We start from the raw sequence: 15,787 nt of genomic DNA on the forward strand, positions 1-15,787 counted from the left end.
TACACACAATATTTAATGATTAGCCAAACCTTTCTTTGTAAATTATTAGCCTTATTTTCAATGCAATAGCATCTGACTGACATTTTCCTTGGATAGTGAATCTCTCTCTCATTACCAGCATTTACTGGTGTCTATATATTAGACTTGTTGGTGTATTCGGTTTTAGATAATTTAATACTTTTTTAAATGGGTTGGAAACTCGCATCTTTATTCTAGGGCATTTGTATATGTTTTTGTTCTGTGTGCCCATTCTATCCTGTGTAGCTCTGTGCTCTCAGTGTGTCGTGTCTACAGCAGTTCCCATGAGAATGGTCTGCCGTAGGTCCAGAAACGTTCCCTCTGTAACCTCCCTGCTCTCCCACATGACATCCCTCCACTGACATTAAGTTACTGGCCCAGGGCCCCCGCCAACATGAAGACGTATCCTCTGACTTCAGAGTAACACAAGACACAAGGTCATGCTAAAATGGGATACAAATATGGCTGTGTTGTACCCAAACAAAATAAGTAGATGAGAAGATGATACTGAATACCTTCACACAACATTGCTGGTGTCCTTACAGTACCATTAATATGATTTAGATCAGTGGTTTTCAACCTTTTTCAGATCAAGGCCCATTGTTTATTCTGCATTTAAGCCACGGACCACCATTTGATGACGTTTAGCCCTGCAGACCCAAAACTAAAGAATATTATGGTACCACATCCATGCTGCATTGATGTGGTACCATAGGAAAGAGACTGCGGACTTTGATCAAAATAAGAACAATTTTACATGATCTAATTGTGTAGTGTAGACTTCTTGTAAATTCTTTGGATATATCTTTACATCAACGGTGCGAGCACAACTCCAACTAGTTTCAATATTACTGATCTTTCTTACCGGTGCACGGTCTGGAAAAGTTAACTTTAGACCTACAATAAGTAGCCTACTCGGTACAGTATATAACTTAAATGTAGAAATAAAAGTGCCTTAAAAGGACAGTGAGTGCTGGTATTCTCTTATAGAGATTTATTGTAATGTTATTTAGATAGACACTAGTTAGTCTGTTATTTAGATATACAATATAGGTTCTATAAATCTATATGCTATATGTTCTTTATATGAAAGCTAAAGGTTTGATTGTTAAAATAAGTGTTAAATGATGTCTATTATTCTGAGCTTGTTTAGTACCCGGGGTTCTCCCCATCTCTTCGGGGGGGCGGGACTATCAATTGCATCTGATGTAGAGAATACATGGATACAGGATAAACAAGTGAAATTGGAAGTGATGGAATACAAATTAGCAGACAAAATACTAATAAATGATAAATGGTGATATGTGAGTTATGTTATAGATGCTATATTATCTAGATTGTTATTTATTTTATTTACATAGATGCTAGGTGGAAGTATGTTTTAGCTACAAACGAATCAATACTATTAAAATATAAAGTACTATTGTTTTGCTGTGGTTTCATTGTGGTGGAGAATACATCAGTAGAGAGAATAATGACCATACAAGGCTTCTGAACACAAACAGCAGCCAGGACACCAGATTGCAACTTGCAAGACACACATGACTCTCTCTCTCTCTCTCGCTCTCTCTCTCTCTCTCTCTCTGTTAGCTTTTCATACATTATGTCTTCCTCACAGTCAAATGATTGATAGAATTCAGGTTGAAAATCGCTCCATTTGAATTTAGTTCTGCTCCTCAATCTGTCACTTTCTCTGGCTGACTGGGACAAAAGACAGACAGTCTTTTGTCCCAGTCAGCCATATATCTCACTCTGTCGTTGTGGCTCTGCCAATCTTTTCTACTGACTCGTCTCCCTCCTTTTCTCATCTGTCTCCATTCCTAACCGTTGTCTGTATTTCTGACTCTCTCCCTGGCCATCTCATTTAGCTCAACTCTCACTCTTTCTAATTCCACCCATAATTCCTTTCCTTCCCTCGTCACTCCTTGCTGGTTTCCTTCTGTCTTTCTCTTTTCTTCTCAGCCCACACAGTGTTCTAATGGACCTCCCTCTGATCACCCCCCCCCGCCCTCTAATTCCTCCCTCCCCCCGCCGGCCCCCCTCAGATAAGAAGGGGGCCGAAGCATTTCTCCTTGGCCACTTCTGAAACTGGAGCCACCAGTGCAGGATGGAAGGGGAAAAAACGAACGCGCACTCCTCTCCTCTACTAATTTCACTCATTGACTCACTCTTCCCTCCTTCTCTGGACGTTTGAAGACAAAGGGGCACATTTCTTTGTGGGGGATTTACACTTTTCTTAATTCCTGATCTTCAAATTCAATTTCATTCTGTCACATTTTTATCACACGTATTTATTTATTTTTGTTTTGTTTTATTTCTTTGACTTCTTCACTTTGCGGGATATATTGGACATCAGAATAGCCCTTTACCTCTGTCTCCCTCACTCATATTCTCTCTGCTCCATCTATCTCTCTGTCTCCCTCACTCATATTCGCTCTGCTGCATCTATCTCTCTGTCTCCCTTCCACATCTGCTGCTTCTGTCTCTCACCGACCAACTCAGCCATCCAAAGTGCATCTGCACTCTGGTGTCGCAGTGTGTCTGCAATTAGGACCAGAGGGACTTCAGAGGGAACTCTATACAAAGAGCACAGGGCCCCCATCCAAGAATTATACAGTTTGAAGGAACTACAAGATTCAGGAAGAAAACATACTATCGTCTCTCTCTCTCACCGTCCCTACCAGAGGTACAATGTTTGTCCTCTGTACATGAGAGTGAGGGAGGGCACAGGGGAGAGTCATTTCAGTGCAAGACCACCGGTGTTGCAGACTGGCAGGTGTTTCTGCCCAGGTCTGACTTTCATTGGAAGAGAGAGATCGCTCACCATTCAGGAGCGCCTGAAACTCAGCAGTGCTTCTCCGAGACTGTGGATTAAACTGCAAAAAAAACACAGTGTATCAACACTGCCTCCTGCGTCCTTCTGAGCTCCCTTAATTCACCCGAATGTGAATTAGGGTCAGAGTGAGTAAATGAACTTCTACCCGAACCTCTGTGAAGGACGTCTCAGACAAGGAACCATGACACGCTTTCAAGTCAGCAACGGGTTTCTTTTGCTCCTGGTTCTCCTCCTCGTCGGGACTCTGTCAGATCTCACCGAGGCAGCAGGTGTTTCGAGTGGAGAGCAGAGAGCTGCAGGAGGAGGAGGAGGAGTTGGACGAAGCCAGAGAAGAGGAGGAGGAGGAGGTGCGGAGAGGCGAAGGAGGCTCCACCGCGTCCAGAATGGCCAGTGCAGCTACACCTTCATCCTCCCGGAGCTGGATGGATGCAGTGCGGGAGGGCCGGTGGCGGGGCCGGTGGCGGGGCCGTACGGCGGCGGTGGCGGGCCCCGGGGCCCCAGCGTGGTGCAGAGGGACGCGCCACCACCCACCCTGGACAGCGAGTGGTCTGCTCAGAAGCTGCAGAAACTGGAGACCGCCATGGCGAACAACACACAGTGGCTGCACAAGGTAGGGACAGAGAGCATGGTTGACACAGTGGTTCTCAAACGTTTTCAGGTCAAGGACCTGTAAATTGATATGTATTCGGCCACGGACTTTCCCAGGGGAGAATATTTGTGTTTAAAAAAAGATCAGAATTGTTCAAGCGTTTCCAAACATTTTCAAGGTTTGTGTAAAAAAAAAAATATTATTATATATTCAAACATTATTCAATATTTTTCTGAATGTTTCAAAAATAGCAGCAAGCTCACAGCGCAGCAAAGTGACGCACTGTGAGTTTGTAGATCTGCAATTTTTGAATGGCCAAAGTAGATGATGTGGTATTATTGTATACAAATTTAGCTGGGGACTCCCTGGAAGATGCACTCCAGTGTCCCCAGACTGCACTTTGAGAATCACTGATGTGATGTAGGCCAAATAGAAACAATGTGCGAATTCATCTAAGAAGCAAAGTAGTATAGTGTCATGTGTCATGGGTGTGGTGGTTGTCTGTGGTAGAATCTGTGTTTTGTCAGCGTTGTGGAAATATTGTGTGCGACTGCGTGCGTCTGCATGTGGCTGTGGCATTCATGCCTGTGTCAATATCATGGAGGTACTGTTTTGATCTCCTGTGCACTGTTGGTGGTAGTCATGCGTGTGTGTGTGTGTGTGTGTGTGTGTGTGTGTGTGTGTGTGTGTGCACACGCACGCGCGTGCGGACTCGTGCATGCATGCGCGTTTGTGTGTGATTTCTGTCGTTATCGCTGGTACTGTTATGTGTGCAGTCATGTGTTCGAGCAGCTGTGTGTGGTAGGGTATTATGACTTGGTAAGGACTCTGAGTGAGGTCATGAATGGGATGCAGGATACACTTAATTGCATTCCAGTAAAGTAAGTTCCTCCTCGGTAGATGATTAACTCACATTTATCACTTGTTAATTCTACTACATTTTATTTTATTGTATCAGTTGTTCCTTTTATCATTTTTTTTTGTCAGTTCCTAGATTCAAACTAGTTTTGTTTTAGTTGCATCCTTAAACACAGAGTCAGTCTATAGGTCTATGTCGTGTCCTGCCTAAAGTATCAGGAAGAGAATGCAGCTTATACTTAACCCAGTAGATGTACTGACGACGGTTAACGTTTTGTTGTTGTTGACTATTATTATAAACGCGTTCAGTTTCAGCCTTCTGTCCTTCAAATTTCCTACAGTACCTGTTGCACTGGTCCAGGGAATCGGCTAAATGCCTCAACATGTGCTAACAATACAGTTATTCAGTTCACATGGGCTGGGCTGTGGAGATCTAGTGACACTGGCTGCAGTAAAATAAATGCTTTCAAACTGATCCGCCCATATAAAACGCTTTCTGCAGCTGATGTCATTTAAGCATTCGCTCACTTCGCTACCGCAGACAATACACAGAACCCAGTGGGGTGGTGTTTCTCAGCAGGTGATGTGAGTCTATGAAATCCAATTAGGGAAAGCAAAACATTTTGAGAAGGAATCGGCCAGCTTCAACTTTGCATTCATCATCATTATTTGCATGTGGCAGACAAATGAGAGATGCAGTCAAGCTTGAATGATGATTCCGTTTTTAGAAATGTGCAGTAAAGTGTCTAATGTTGCCCCAGCATTTTCCTCATATGAACTGCATACCTGGTAATGATTTCTGACTCTGACACTAAAGTAAGCCATCAGTAGCTAAAGACATGGCCTTCAGTCATTTCATCCTTAACAAACAGGGGGAAATGACTGCAAATTGGGACTGTGATGGGTGAAGTATTAATTACTTTTATGAGATTAGATTTCACTGATACATTATACAGTTCCGAATGCATTCCAATGCAAATGGACCGCGTAAGAATTTAATTATTTCTGCTGCCCACCAAAGTCGATCCGACATGGGAAGTCCTTTTTTTCCCCTCCTCTTGGCTGTATGAAGAGAGAAAGACGAATGAGGGATTAAATAACTTTGAAAGACTGCAATCAGGAGTCAGAACGACGCTTCAGTGAGATTAGACCATTGGGAATTTAGCAGGTGGACAATGGGTATGGTGTGTGCGTGTGTGCGCGTGCGTGTGAGAGAGAGAGAGAGAGCATACTGTACAAACTTCTTCACCGTATAAATGATTCTGGCTCTCAGTCTTCTGATTGTACTTCAGCCCAGTGACTTAGCCTAGTTAGTGGTTTGATTGCTCAACAGCATTGATGACATCAAACAGGCTTTGATGTACAACTCACTGATATGTGCATGCATGCGGGACGGGACCTTGTTGTCATGATGTTGACATCATTATGTTCTCTGCTGGCCCCAACATCAACACATGCTTTCTTTCAAATTCACTCAGATTTAATTCAATTAAGTTAAAAAACAAATAACAAACAATCTTCCCTCTGACCTTTTTAAAGCAAATCTGCGCCTTGTTTGCCAGGCTTCGTAAAAATGTTCTTAGCTGCTCATTTCTCACGTTATACTTGCACCTGATTCATAGAAAACCTTTAGAGTTGCATAACATCTCTGTTGTGTGGAAACCTTATACTGTATGTCAAAAACTGTTACTTTTCAGGATTCAATTAGCAAATGTAGCAGGTATACAAGCTCTTAAGTGCATTGCTTTGCATGCATACATACATCCTGTACATTATGTGGTTAAGTCTAACTTGGACTAACTTGGACTCTGCCTTGCATAGTCCCCAGTGAATAGGCATGTTGCCCTTCACTGGTAACCCTATTTTGGAATTATTTTTAAATATATGAAGGTATTGTGGGCTGGGATTTTACAAAAAAGCCCCCCTTATAAATAAATACATACATACATCTCAGAAGTTGAAGCAGTTTTTAAGGACCCACTTTTAGGCCAGTGCAACAGAGCATGCTTTTGCCTTTTTTTTAAACCCTATACCCATTTTAACCACATGCATACATGCATACTGATACATACATACATACATAGTTGTTGGAGACTCTCTTTAAGGAAGTGTCTCTGTAAACTGCAGTAAGTGAGGCAGTTAACAGAGGTTGTTTAGATTTCTGCCAAATGACTGACTTCAAATGAACCGCGCCTATTTCCCTGACACTCCATGAGAGTCAGAGAGAGGGGGAAGAGAAAAAATGGAGTGCGAGAATAGAGAGTTGCGAGAGGCAGGGAGAGGACAGACATGGAATGAGTTAAAGTACTTGAATATCACATTATCAGATAAAATACAAATTAATAATAAAACCACCACATAACTTTAAAATTATCGTCTGCAGGATCTGTGCTTGTTGAATGCTGTTTGACAGCCAATCACACACACATTCCTAAACCTTCACCAATTGCTTAGCTAGCAAGAAATTGGTGAATCATTGTTTGAAATGGGTTTTTTTTAAAGCTGCACTTTTATAATGGCTATCAGGTAGCGAGGTAGCCTATTATTAGCATAATTATGTTGTTAAAGTATATGCCATTCTTTTCCTTTCGGCTTTTCCCTTCAGGGGTCGACACAGCGAATCATCTGCCTCCATCTCACTCTGTCCTTTGCCTCCTCTTCTCTCACACCAACTAACTTCATGTCCTCTTTCACTACATTCATAAACTCTTTGGTCTTCCTCTGTCTAGGCCTCCTGCCTGACAGTTCCAACCTCAACATCCTTCTACAGATATACTCACTATCCCTCCTCTGTACATGTCCAAACCATCTCAGTTTGGCCTCTAAGGATAGGTGCTGGGGAAACAGTTTGTACTCGCTCTGGAGTGTCGGTCAGAACACTGGACGATGAGGCAAGATACAGAGTCCAACGGTTTTAATGGGAGTTAAGGTGGTAGCATGGACAGCATACAGATGCACAGGTATTGCGTGAGGTATTTATATGCGTGTGTGGTTTCTGCGGAATAAACCCAGAAAGGTATATGTCAGCTCTGTATACTGTACTAAAGATAATATTAACGTTTTAACACAGAAATAAACAGGTGAAAAACATCAGATAAACACAATCAACCAAAATGTACATGTTCAGCACCGTGGTTACTTTCACAACTTACTAAACATACAGCAGTTATTGTCTCCACCAGGCCGAAGGCATGTGGGGAGAGTATGTTTTGCACTCCGTCCGTCCGCGTGTCCGTCCGTCCGTGTGTGTGTGTGTCCGTGTGTCCGTGAACAGCTAATCTCGGCCACCGTTAACCCGGTCGATGCCATATTTTGCACACGCACTCCCTGGATGCCAACGATGAACCTCTGCCCCAAACTTTCCAGAACAGCCTGTTATAGCGCCACCAGGAGGCCGCTTTGTGCAAAACAAGTTTTTGCACAGTACACCTACAGATTTTGTCCAAACATCACGCAAATTGGTACACAGTCTCTCTAGAGCCATTCAACAAAACGGGTCTTTCAGATTTATCAGACTCCATCCTGATTGGTTAAGATTGGCTTCCAAAGTTCACAGGAGTGCTCAGTTTCAAACAAAATGCTGCAAATCATGAACACATCGCGTCATTTCCGTGAAATTGTGCACCCACATTCCCACTAGGCCGAGGACAAAATGCCACATGAACAATTTCAACTCAGCCTCAAGGTGGCGCTATAACTGGCCAAAAAGTGTTTTTACCTCTAACTGCACGGATCTGTGGATAACTTTGTATGCCAACTCCCTAGAGGCCAAGGAAAAACCTTTGCCTGGAATTTTTCACATCTGCTCTTTATAGCGCCACCAGGAGGCCGACATATGTAAAACACATTTTCTATTATTACTCCTTCAGATTTTATCCAAAATTCACGCAAATCGCTACACATGATCTCCATAGTCATGTGATCAAGACAGGTTTGTTTGATTTATCATATTCCATCCTGATTTGCCACGATTGGCTCCTACAGTTTTCAGGAGTAGCCCGCTTTGTACAAATCGCCACAACTCCTCAACGCAGCGCCCCATTGCGATGAAACTGTGCACGCATATTCACACTAGGTTGAGGAAGAAATCCTGGTGGAGACCTGTGCCCAGAAGGGCACTTTTTCTAGTTAATAATGTTCAACACACAGGAGTTTCATTCCAAGCCACTGACGTCACTAAATGAACCATAGTTACGTTTAGGTTACTAAACTAGAGTGCCGCGAGACGGCCACTGTAGCAGCAGTTGGCAATTATTGTCTCCACCAGGCCGAAGGCATGTGGGGAGAGTATGTTTTGCACTTCGTCTGTCCGTGTGTCCGTCCGTGTGTCCGTGTGTCCGTGAACAGCTAATCTCGGCCACCGTTAACCCGGTCGATGCCAAATTTTGCATACACACTCCCTGGATGCCAACGATGAACCTCTGCCCCAAACTTTTCAGAACGGCCTGTTATAGCGCCACCAGGAGGCCGCTTTGTGCAAAACAAGTTTTTGCACAGTACACCTACAGATTTTGTCCAAACATCACGCAAATTAGTACACAGTCTCTCTAGAGCCATTCAACGAAACGGGTCTTTCAGATTTCTCAGACTCCATCCTGATTGGTTAAGATTGGCTTCCAAAGTTCACAGGAGTGCTCAGTTTCAAACAAAATGCTGCAAATCATGAACACATCGCGTGATTTCCGTGAAATTGTGCACGCACATTCCCACTAGGCCGAGGACGAAATGCCACATGAACAATTTCAACTCAGCCTCAAGGTGGCGCTATAACTGGCCGAAAAGTGTTTTTACCTCTAACTGCACGGATCTGTGGATAACCTGGTGGAGACCTGTGCCCAGAAGGGCACTTTTTCTAGTTGGCAATGATTAGATCGCGGATGCAGAGCACTCGCGAATGTAAAGAGGGGAATAATATATAGACGGTAAACATACATTCCAAACAAACTGTAAACAATACACAACCCAGGTAAATGCTATGGAATAATCCAGGCAGGTAAACTAGGCTACAATGTCAGGAAAATAACACCTTAATAGCATCTTGTCTGTATTGTGGATCAGCGCATGAACACGCTGACCGAGTCATATAAATAAATGACAGAAAGAAAGTTACACTCAGGAATAAGTCACAATAAAACACTCCTTGGGCTAAAATAAATTAAGCGCATGAGGTGATTTCACTCCTCCTTCTGAGTAGGAACAGAGTGCATTCTGGGACGGATTGGGCCCAAACACATGACCGCGCTGCCGTTGACTATCATTGCACGCGTTCACGTGCGTTCACGTATGAAACAGCGTTCACATGTCATCGTGAACGTGCACAATGATAGTCAACGGACCAGCGCATTCATGTGTTTGGGCCCACGCTGCAATACCAAATTCGGCCACTATGTCCATTTCGGCTCAGGGTTTCCTCCGGGTGCCGTCTCTATATACTCTAAGATCCCACCCCACAACCCCGGCTGCCAGACTACCAGGAAATGTCTCTTGTTCAGTTGGCTTTCATTGTTTGAACCGAACGTGAACGAAAAGAAAAGCCTGGGTACCGAGGCTACCCATAGCAGACCTCACCACTGTCTTACAACTTCCATACATGTCCTGCACCACTCTAACATACTTCTCTGTCACTCCAGACTTCCTCATACAATACCACAGTTCTTCTCTTGGCACCCTATTGCTTTCTCCATAAAAACACAATGCAGCTCCTTCTGACCTTCTCTGAACTTTTCTGTCAACATCCTCAAACCAAATATTGCATCTTTAGTATACTCTTCCTTGGCATCAAACCATACTGCTGCTCAAAAATGCTTACTTCTGCCCGTAGTCTAGCTTCCACTACTCTTTCCCATAACTTCATTGTATGGCTCATCAGCTTTATTCCTCTGTAGTTGCCACAACTCTGTACGTCACCCTTGTTCTTAAAATTCGGCACCAGCACACCTCTCCTCCATTCCTCAGGAATCCTCTCATTCTCTAAGATCCTGTTGAACGACATATAGTCAAACCCACCTCTGTCCCACCTCTTCTTAGCTAGCCTCGGTACCAGGCTTTAATGTACGTCGGCGCAAAAAATGAAAGCCTTGAGGAACACATTGGCCGCTCTGGGCTAGAAGTGGGAGTCAACCCTTCCGGGTGGGCGTTGCTCCAAATGATGTGACGTAGCACTGCACTGGGGGGAGAGGAGGGGCCGGGGGTGACTGACAGATCGGTGAGATCCAATCAGGGTGTGCGCAAATCTCTGCCGCGACATGCCTCTCTAGACCAGAAACTTAACACATTAGCTCAGGCTACTTCTTAGCTAACCCCGTTCTTCTGTATCCTGCACTTCCTACTTTCCTTCCAGATACTGTAATATTTTGAGAATAAACCAATAAAAGTAGAATGCCATTGTGGCTGATTTAGACAATGTCACGGTGTATCAGGAACTGAAGCTTACAAGCTTGCCCTTGTGTCACTCTGGATACGCATGTCTGCTAGCTAAGTGATTAAAATAGTATAGTACACAAGCATGTATAATATCATACACAGTAAACCACTACACGTTTAAATAAAGGCAAAAGTATTGACAAAAAAGTTGACCTAGTTGTGTAGAAACATCGGGACCCCTACCACAATCTAGAAGACCCCCACATTAAGGCTCCCTCATCCTTTACATTCATACATCAAACGACCGCTAAGCCGATGGCGGTGACAGCACTAATAACAGTTAATAGCAACAGCCAAACTATGGCCCATTATCTCCTGCTCAGGACTGCACTCCAAAAACAAACACCCTCTCCATTCTCCCATTTATATGCAATTGGGCGCTAATTGTGTCATTTAAAGAATTGTCAGTGCAAAAGTTAGAAATGTTAGTTTTTTTGTTATAAAGCGAACATTATTTGTATAGCATGTTATATTTCACAGTGCTGTTTACTGTAACAGTGATGGAAACACGCAATGCAATGTTGTCTACAGCCTTCTACTATACTGTAAGGAGGAAGACCCTGGCCTGCACTCTCTCATATCTTCATAAAACGATAAAAGCAAAGCTTTACTTTATTTTTAGATGTATACTGTAGAAATCCTGTATAGTTTAATACAGTTTTACCCTTTTACAAGAAAACAGGATACTCAAGGTTCAAATGTAGAGGTGCCTAAATTAGTTTGTATGAGGAACGAGGGGGCTGTCTCCCTCTGGAAGAGGAGAGTCAAGTTCATTCTTTAAATTCAAGAATAGAAGATTTGTTTGAAGCAGTTTAAAAGCTTCTGCTGACTCAGCAGTCAGCACCGTTCAATTTGCATTGGGTGGGGAACAGTTATCATCTCTCGTTGTCATCAAAGGTGCATGTCCTCAGCGGCAATATTGGACCCAAAATGTCCCAACCAAGCATTGAGAGTCGGGAGAGAGAATGTGTTCTTATGAAAATACGGACCGGTAAATGTACTTATGACAATATGGTAATGCAGTGCTTTTGGTAATGCAATGAATTCCTCAATCTGTTTTTACATGCAACGTTCATTGTTCCCCAGGGAACGCGTTCATAAGTTCTAGTCGCTGAGTTTTCTCTCAGTTTATTTCCCTGCTGGGAACAATGATCAGGAATCATTAACGGCCATGGGGATGGGAATGTTTTGGGAATGGTTTTCTCTCTGTTTAGCTTTGCGTTGTGGTGAGCTCAGGGGGGCATGTGTTAAGGGCGTGTGTTTAATTGCATCATAAAAAAGCACTGTAGCATGCAGCCTCGAGTCGCTGCTGGTTTATGATGCCATAAGCCAGGGTACCCCAATAGGCGGCCCGCGGGCCATTTGCGGCCCACAGAGCGCCCCCTTGTGGCCCATGAAAGAATTTCAAAAAAAAAAAAAAAAAAAAAAATAGTTCTTTCTTTTTTTCTTTTTTTTTAAGGGTCCCAGATATAAATGGCATTAAATGGGGGTCAGTAGCCTATGCATGTCAAACTGGGAATCCTTTTCAAATGGGGTCTTGCCCTGAAAATGAATTTTCAGGGCAAGACCTCGACCTCGCGCGTGCAGACTCGGCCCACAGCCTGGTACGCTAGTCAAAATATGGCCCTTGAGGAAAATTAATTGGGGAACCCTGCCATAAGCCGTATCCTTGTCCTTTTAATGGGATTCGGCTTTGATATGATTTGGTCAAACACGCTGGATAGTGACACTAGCGATGTTATGTGGTGGATGACATGAGCGAATAACTACTTGAACCCAGCATCCCCCTTGAAAAGGAATTGCTGCAATTCAAGGGACTTATCCCCTAGTGAAATAAGAAGAGATTTGGTGAAATAAGTACAGTTTCAACTCAGGTCTAGAGAGAGGTTTAGAGAGAGTTTAAGTGGTTAACGACTTAAGCTAGAGTTCACATGGTTAAGAGGACTTTAAAGGGATTGTGATGTCACTGTTTTGCCTGTTTTCATTGCAGCTCAAAAGGCTCCCAAACCCCAGAGAAAACTCCAGACCACAGAAAATCCACTGACTGTTCAAAGTTCTTTTGGGTCCTAAAACCTAAAAGAAAAACCAAAAAATGCATTTCAAACCATAGATTGGTTTGAGAAATCATGCTGAAAATCACTGAAAACAGGCAATATCTGGCTGAAGCCAATCGGAATGGAATCTGAAGAATCTTAGGAAAAAGTGGGTTTTAAAGAAAACTTTAATTTTCTAGTCATGCCACGTGCAACATGTAGATGAGTTCTTTTTGGTAATGCTGCAGCTGCTATGTGACTGCATGCGGCTGGGTTGTCGGCTTTGCTTTGCGGGGGTTTTAACTGCCTCGTAAAAGAGCAAACAAAATGGGCCTCCTTGGCTTCACGGGCTTTCCTTTCTAGTGGGAGCCAGGTCTTCCTTCCATATCACTGCTGCTGATTACTGCCCTGTTATCAACGCACGGCATCTCTGACTGCTGCTGCACACACTTCAAACGAAACCTCCCAGAGAGAGAAAGAGAGAGTGGTGCATGGCGGCATGCAGAGAGAGAGAGAGTGGTGGCAGGGGAAAATGCTTCCTTCACAAACTGGAGAGGAAAAAAGGGGGAGAGAACGGTACGCAGGGGGAGAAAGATGGAGTGAGAATTGGAAAGGCATATGGGGGAACGTAAGAGAAGATAATAAGGTAAAGGATCAGGGGAAATGAACAAGTTGCCAGAGAGAACAGAACGTCACATTGCAGTGCTGAATTATGTTAAAACAGCATAAATGTGGAAGTAGAGCTGGATCTTTATATTGCTACCAGCCCAGATTTTCTATCTCCCATTACCTCTTTAATAGGTCATCGCACCAACCTTGATATTTGACCTTCAAGTTGATGATGATGTAATGTATTGGAGTGAACACAGTGACACACGCATGCACATCGCACGCACATCGCACGCATCATGCAACACACACATACATATCTTTTTATAATTTATTGTAACTTTGAAATTGCATTATAAATCAAGTGTGGGATCATAAACCAGCCTTGTGCTCATGAAATATGCTTTTCCTTTGGCAGAATGGACAGATATCACTGACTGATGGAATGATAACAAAAGTCGCCTGCTCCTTTTGTCAATGGTGGTTTATGTAAGACTTTCCAAGCTGGCTTAACCTTCACACCCACCCCCAGATGGGCCCTGGGAGGAGTCCCTGTATGGCCTCTCACTTTATCTTTGTTTAAAACTTTTACACAGGCCCTATAGCTGTACAAACTCTTTCTCCCCTCTGGGTGTAAACGCTTCCCTTCCAGGGGCCTCAACCATACAAACCCCACACTGTTCATATTAGTGATGTTGGGAGATATTCCCAATCATGGGGAAAAGGCTCATTGACAAAGGCCTTGTGAGAGGAGAGACAAAGCAGGATAACCTGGAGTCATCCTGGTAAGGTGTGCCAGGCCTCAAAGAACTTGGAATGGTTGGTGGGAGACTACTACTGCTGTCCTGTATTAGGAGAATAGAGCTGGCACATCGACTGGAGGGTAATCGGGGTATATAGGTGGAGGACCATGGAGGACTGGAGGGTACAGGTAGAGGACCATGGAGGACTGGAGGGTACAGGTAGAGGACCATGGATGACTGGAGGGTACAGGTAGAGGACCATGGATGACTGGAGGGTACAGGTAGAGGACCATGGATGACTGGAGGGTAATCGGGGTATATAGGTGGAGGACCATGGAGGACTGGAGGGTACAGATGGAGGACCATGGAGGACTGGTGGGTACAGATGGAGGACCATGGAGGACTGGAGGGTACAGGTGGAGGACCATGGATGACTGGAGGGTACAGGTGGAGGACCATGGAGGACTGGAGGGTATAGGTGGAGGACTGGAGGGTACAGGTGGAGGACCATGGAGGACTGGAGGGTATAGGTGGAGGACTGGAGGGTACAGGTGGAGGACCATGGAGGACTGGAGGGTATAGGTGGAGGACCATGGAGGACTGGAGGGTATAGGTGGAGGACCATGGAGGACTGGAGGGTACAGGTGGAGGACCATGGATGACTGGAGGGTATAGGTGGAGGACTGGAGGGTACAGGTGGAGGACCATGGAGGACTGGAGGGTATAGGTGGAGGACTGGAGGGTACAGGTGGAGGACCATGGAGAACTGGAGGGTACAGATGGAGGACCATGGATGACTGGAGGGTATAGGTGGAGGACTGGAGGGTACAGGTGGAGGACCATGGAGGACTGGAGGGTACAGGTGGAGGACCATGGAGGACTGGAGGGTATAGGTGGAGGACTGGAGGGTACAGGTGGAGGACCATGGAGAACTGGAGGGTACAGATGGAGGACCATGGATGACTGGAGGGTATAGGTGGAGGACTGGAGGGTACAGGTGGAGGACCATGGAGGACTTGAGGGTACAGGTGGAGAACCATGGAGCACTGGAGGGTATAGGACTGGAGGTTATAGGTGGAGGACTGGAGGGTAAAGGGACGGGACCATGGACTGGAGAGTATAGGGACAGGACCATGGACTGGAGAGTATAGGGACGGGACCATGGACTGGAGGGTATTGGGACGGGACCATGGACTGGAGGGTATAGGGTCAGGACCATGGACTGGAGGGTATAGGGTCAGGACCAACGCAAATCACAGGCACTTTGAATAAAATAATAGTCTGCACACGGTGGCGTACTGGCTCACGGACAGTCAAAAGCTTTATTGCGTGATTCACGTTTTGACTAAAAGGTCTTCAGAATTAAGCATATATAGGACAACACAACACTCTCAATGTCAAACACCTGTCCATGCTTTAATTGGCTGCATTGCATTCTCACACAGGTGCAGTCAATGTGTTCAGAGTGCCCGGTCTCGAGTACAAATGGGCTTTTTACAAGACTGAATCATGCACACAACATGCGAAATGCAGCCTAGGAAATGTTAAATAAATACAATACAATGAACAGGAAGTGATGTATTTTGCATCACAGTACTTTTGGTTGAAATGTTGCGCAATAAGTGTCATGGAGTTTTATATTAACTGTAAACTGTGAGGAAAGCAGCCATCGTCCTTC

At 44.4% G+C, this 15,787-nt stretch overlaps 1 protein-coding gene across 1 annotated transcript in view; it reads left to right on the top strand.

Moving 5' to 3' along the window:
- Positions 1 to 2,115: 2,115 nt before the first annotated feature.
- angpt4 (angiopoietin 4) overlaps positions 2,116 to 15,787 on the top strand; it is an 86,709-nt gene continuing 73,037 nt past the window's right edge. The window contains exon 1 of the mRNA XM_083771840.1: positions 2,116 to 3,464. Within this exon, the coding sequence (XP_083627966.1) occupies positions 2,988 to 3,464 (477 nt within the window). The 5' untranslated portion in view covers positions 2,116 to 2,987. The remainder of the gene's footprint in view (positions 3,465 to 15,787) is intronic.

The sequence above is a fragment of the Protomyctophum parallelum genome (assembly GCF_964188405.1).
Source record: "Protomyctophum parallelum genome assembly, chromosome: 8".
NCBI classification, from domain to species: Eukaryota; Metazoa; Chordata; class Actinopteri; order Myctophiformes; family Myctophidae; genus Protomyctophum; species Protomyctophum parallelum.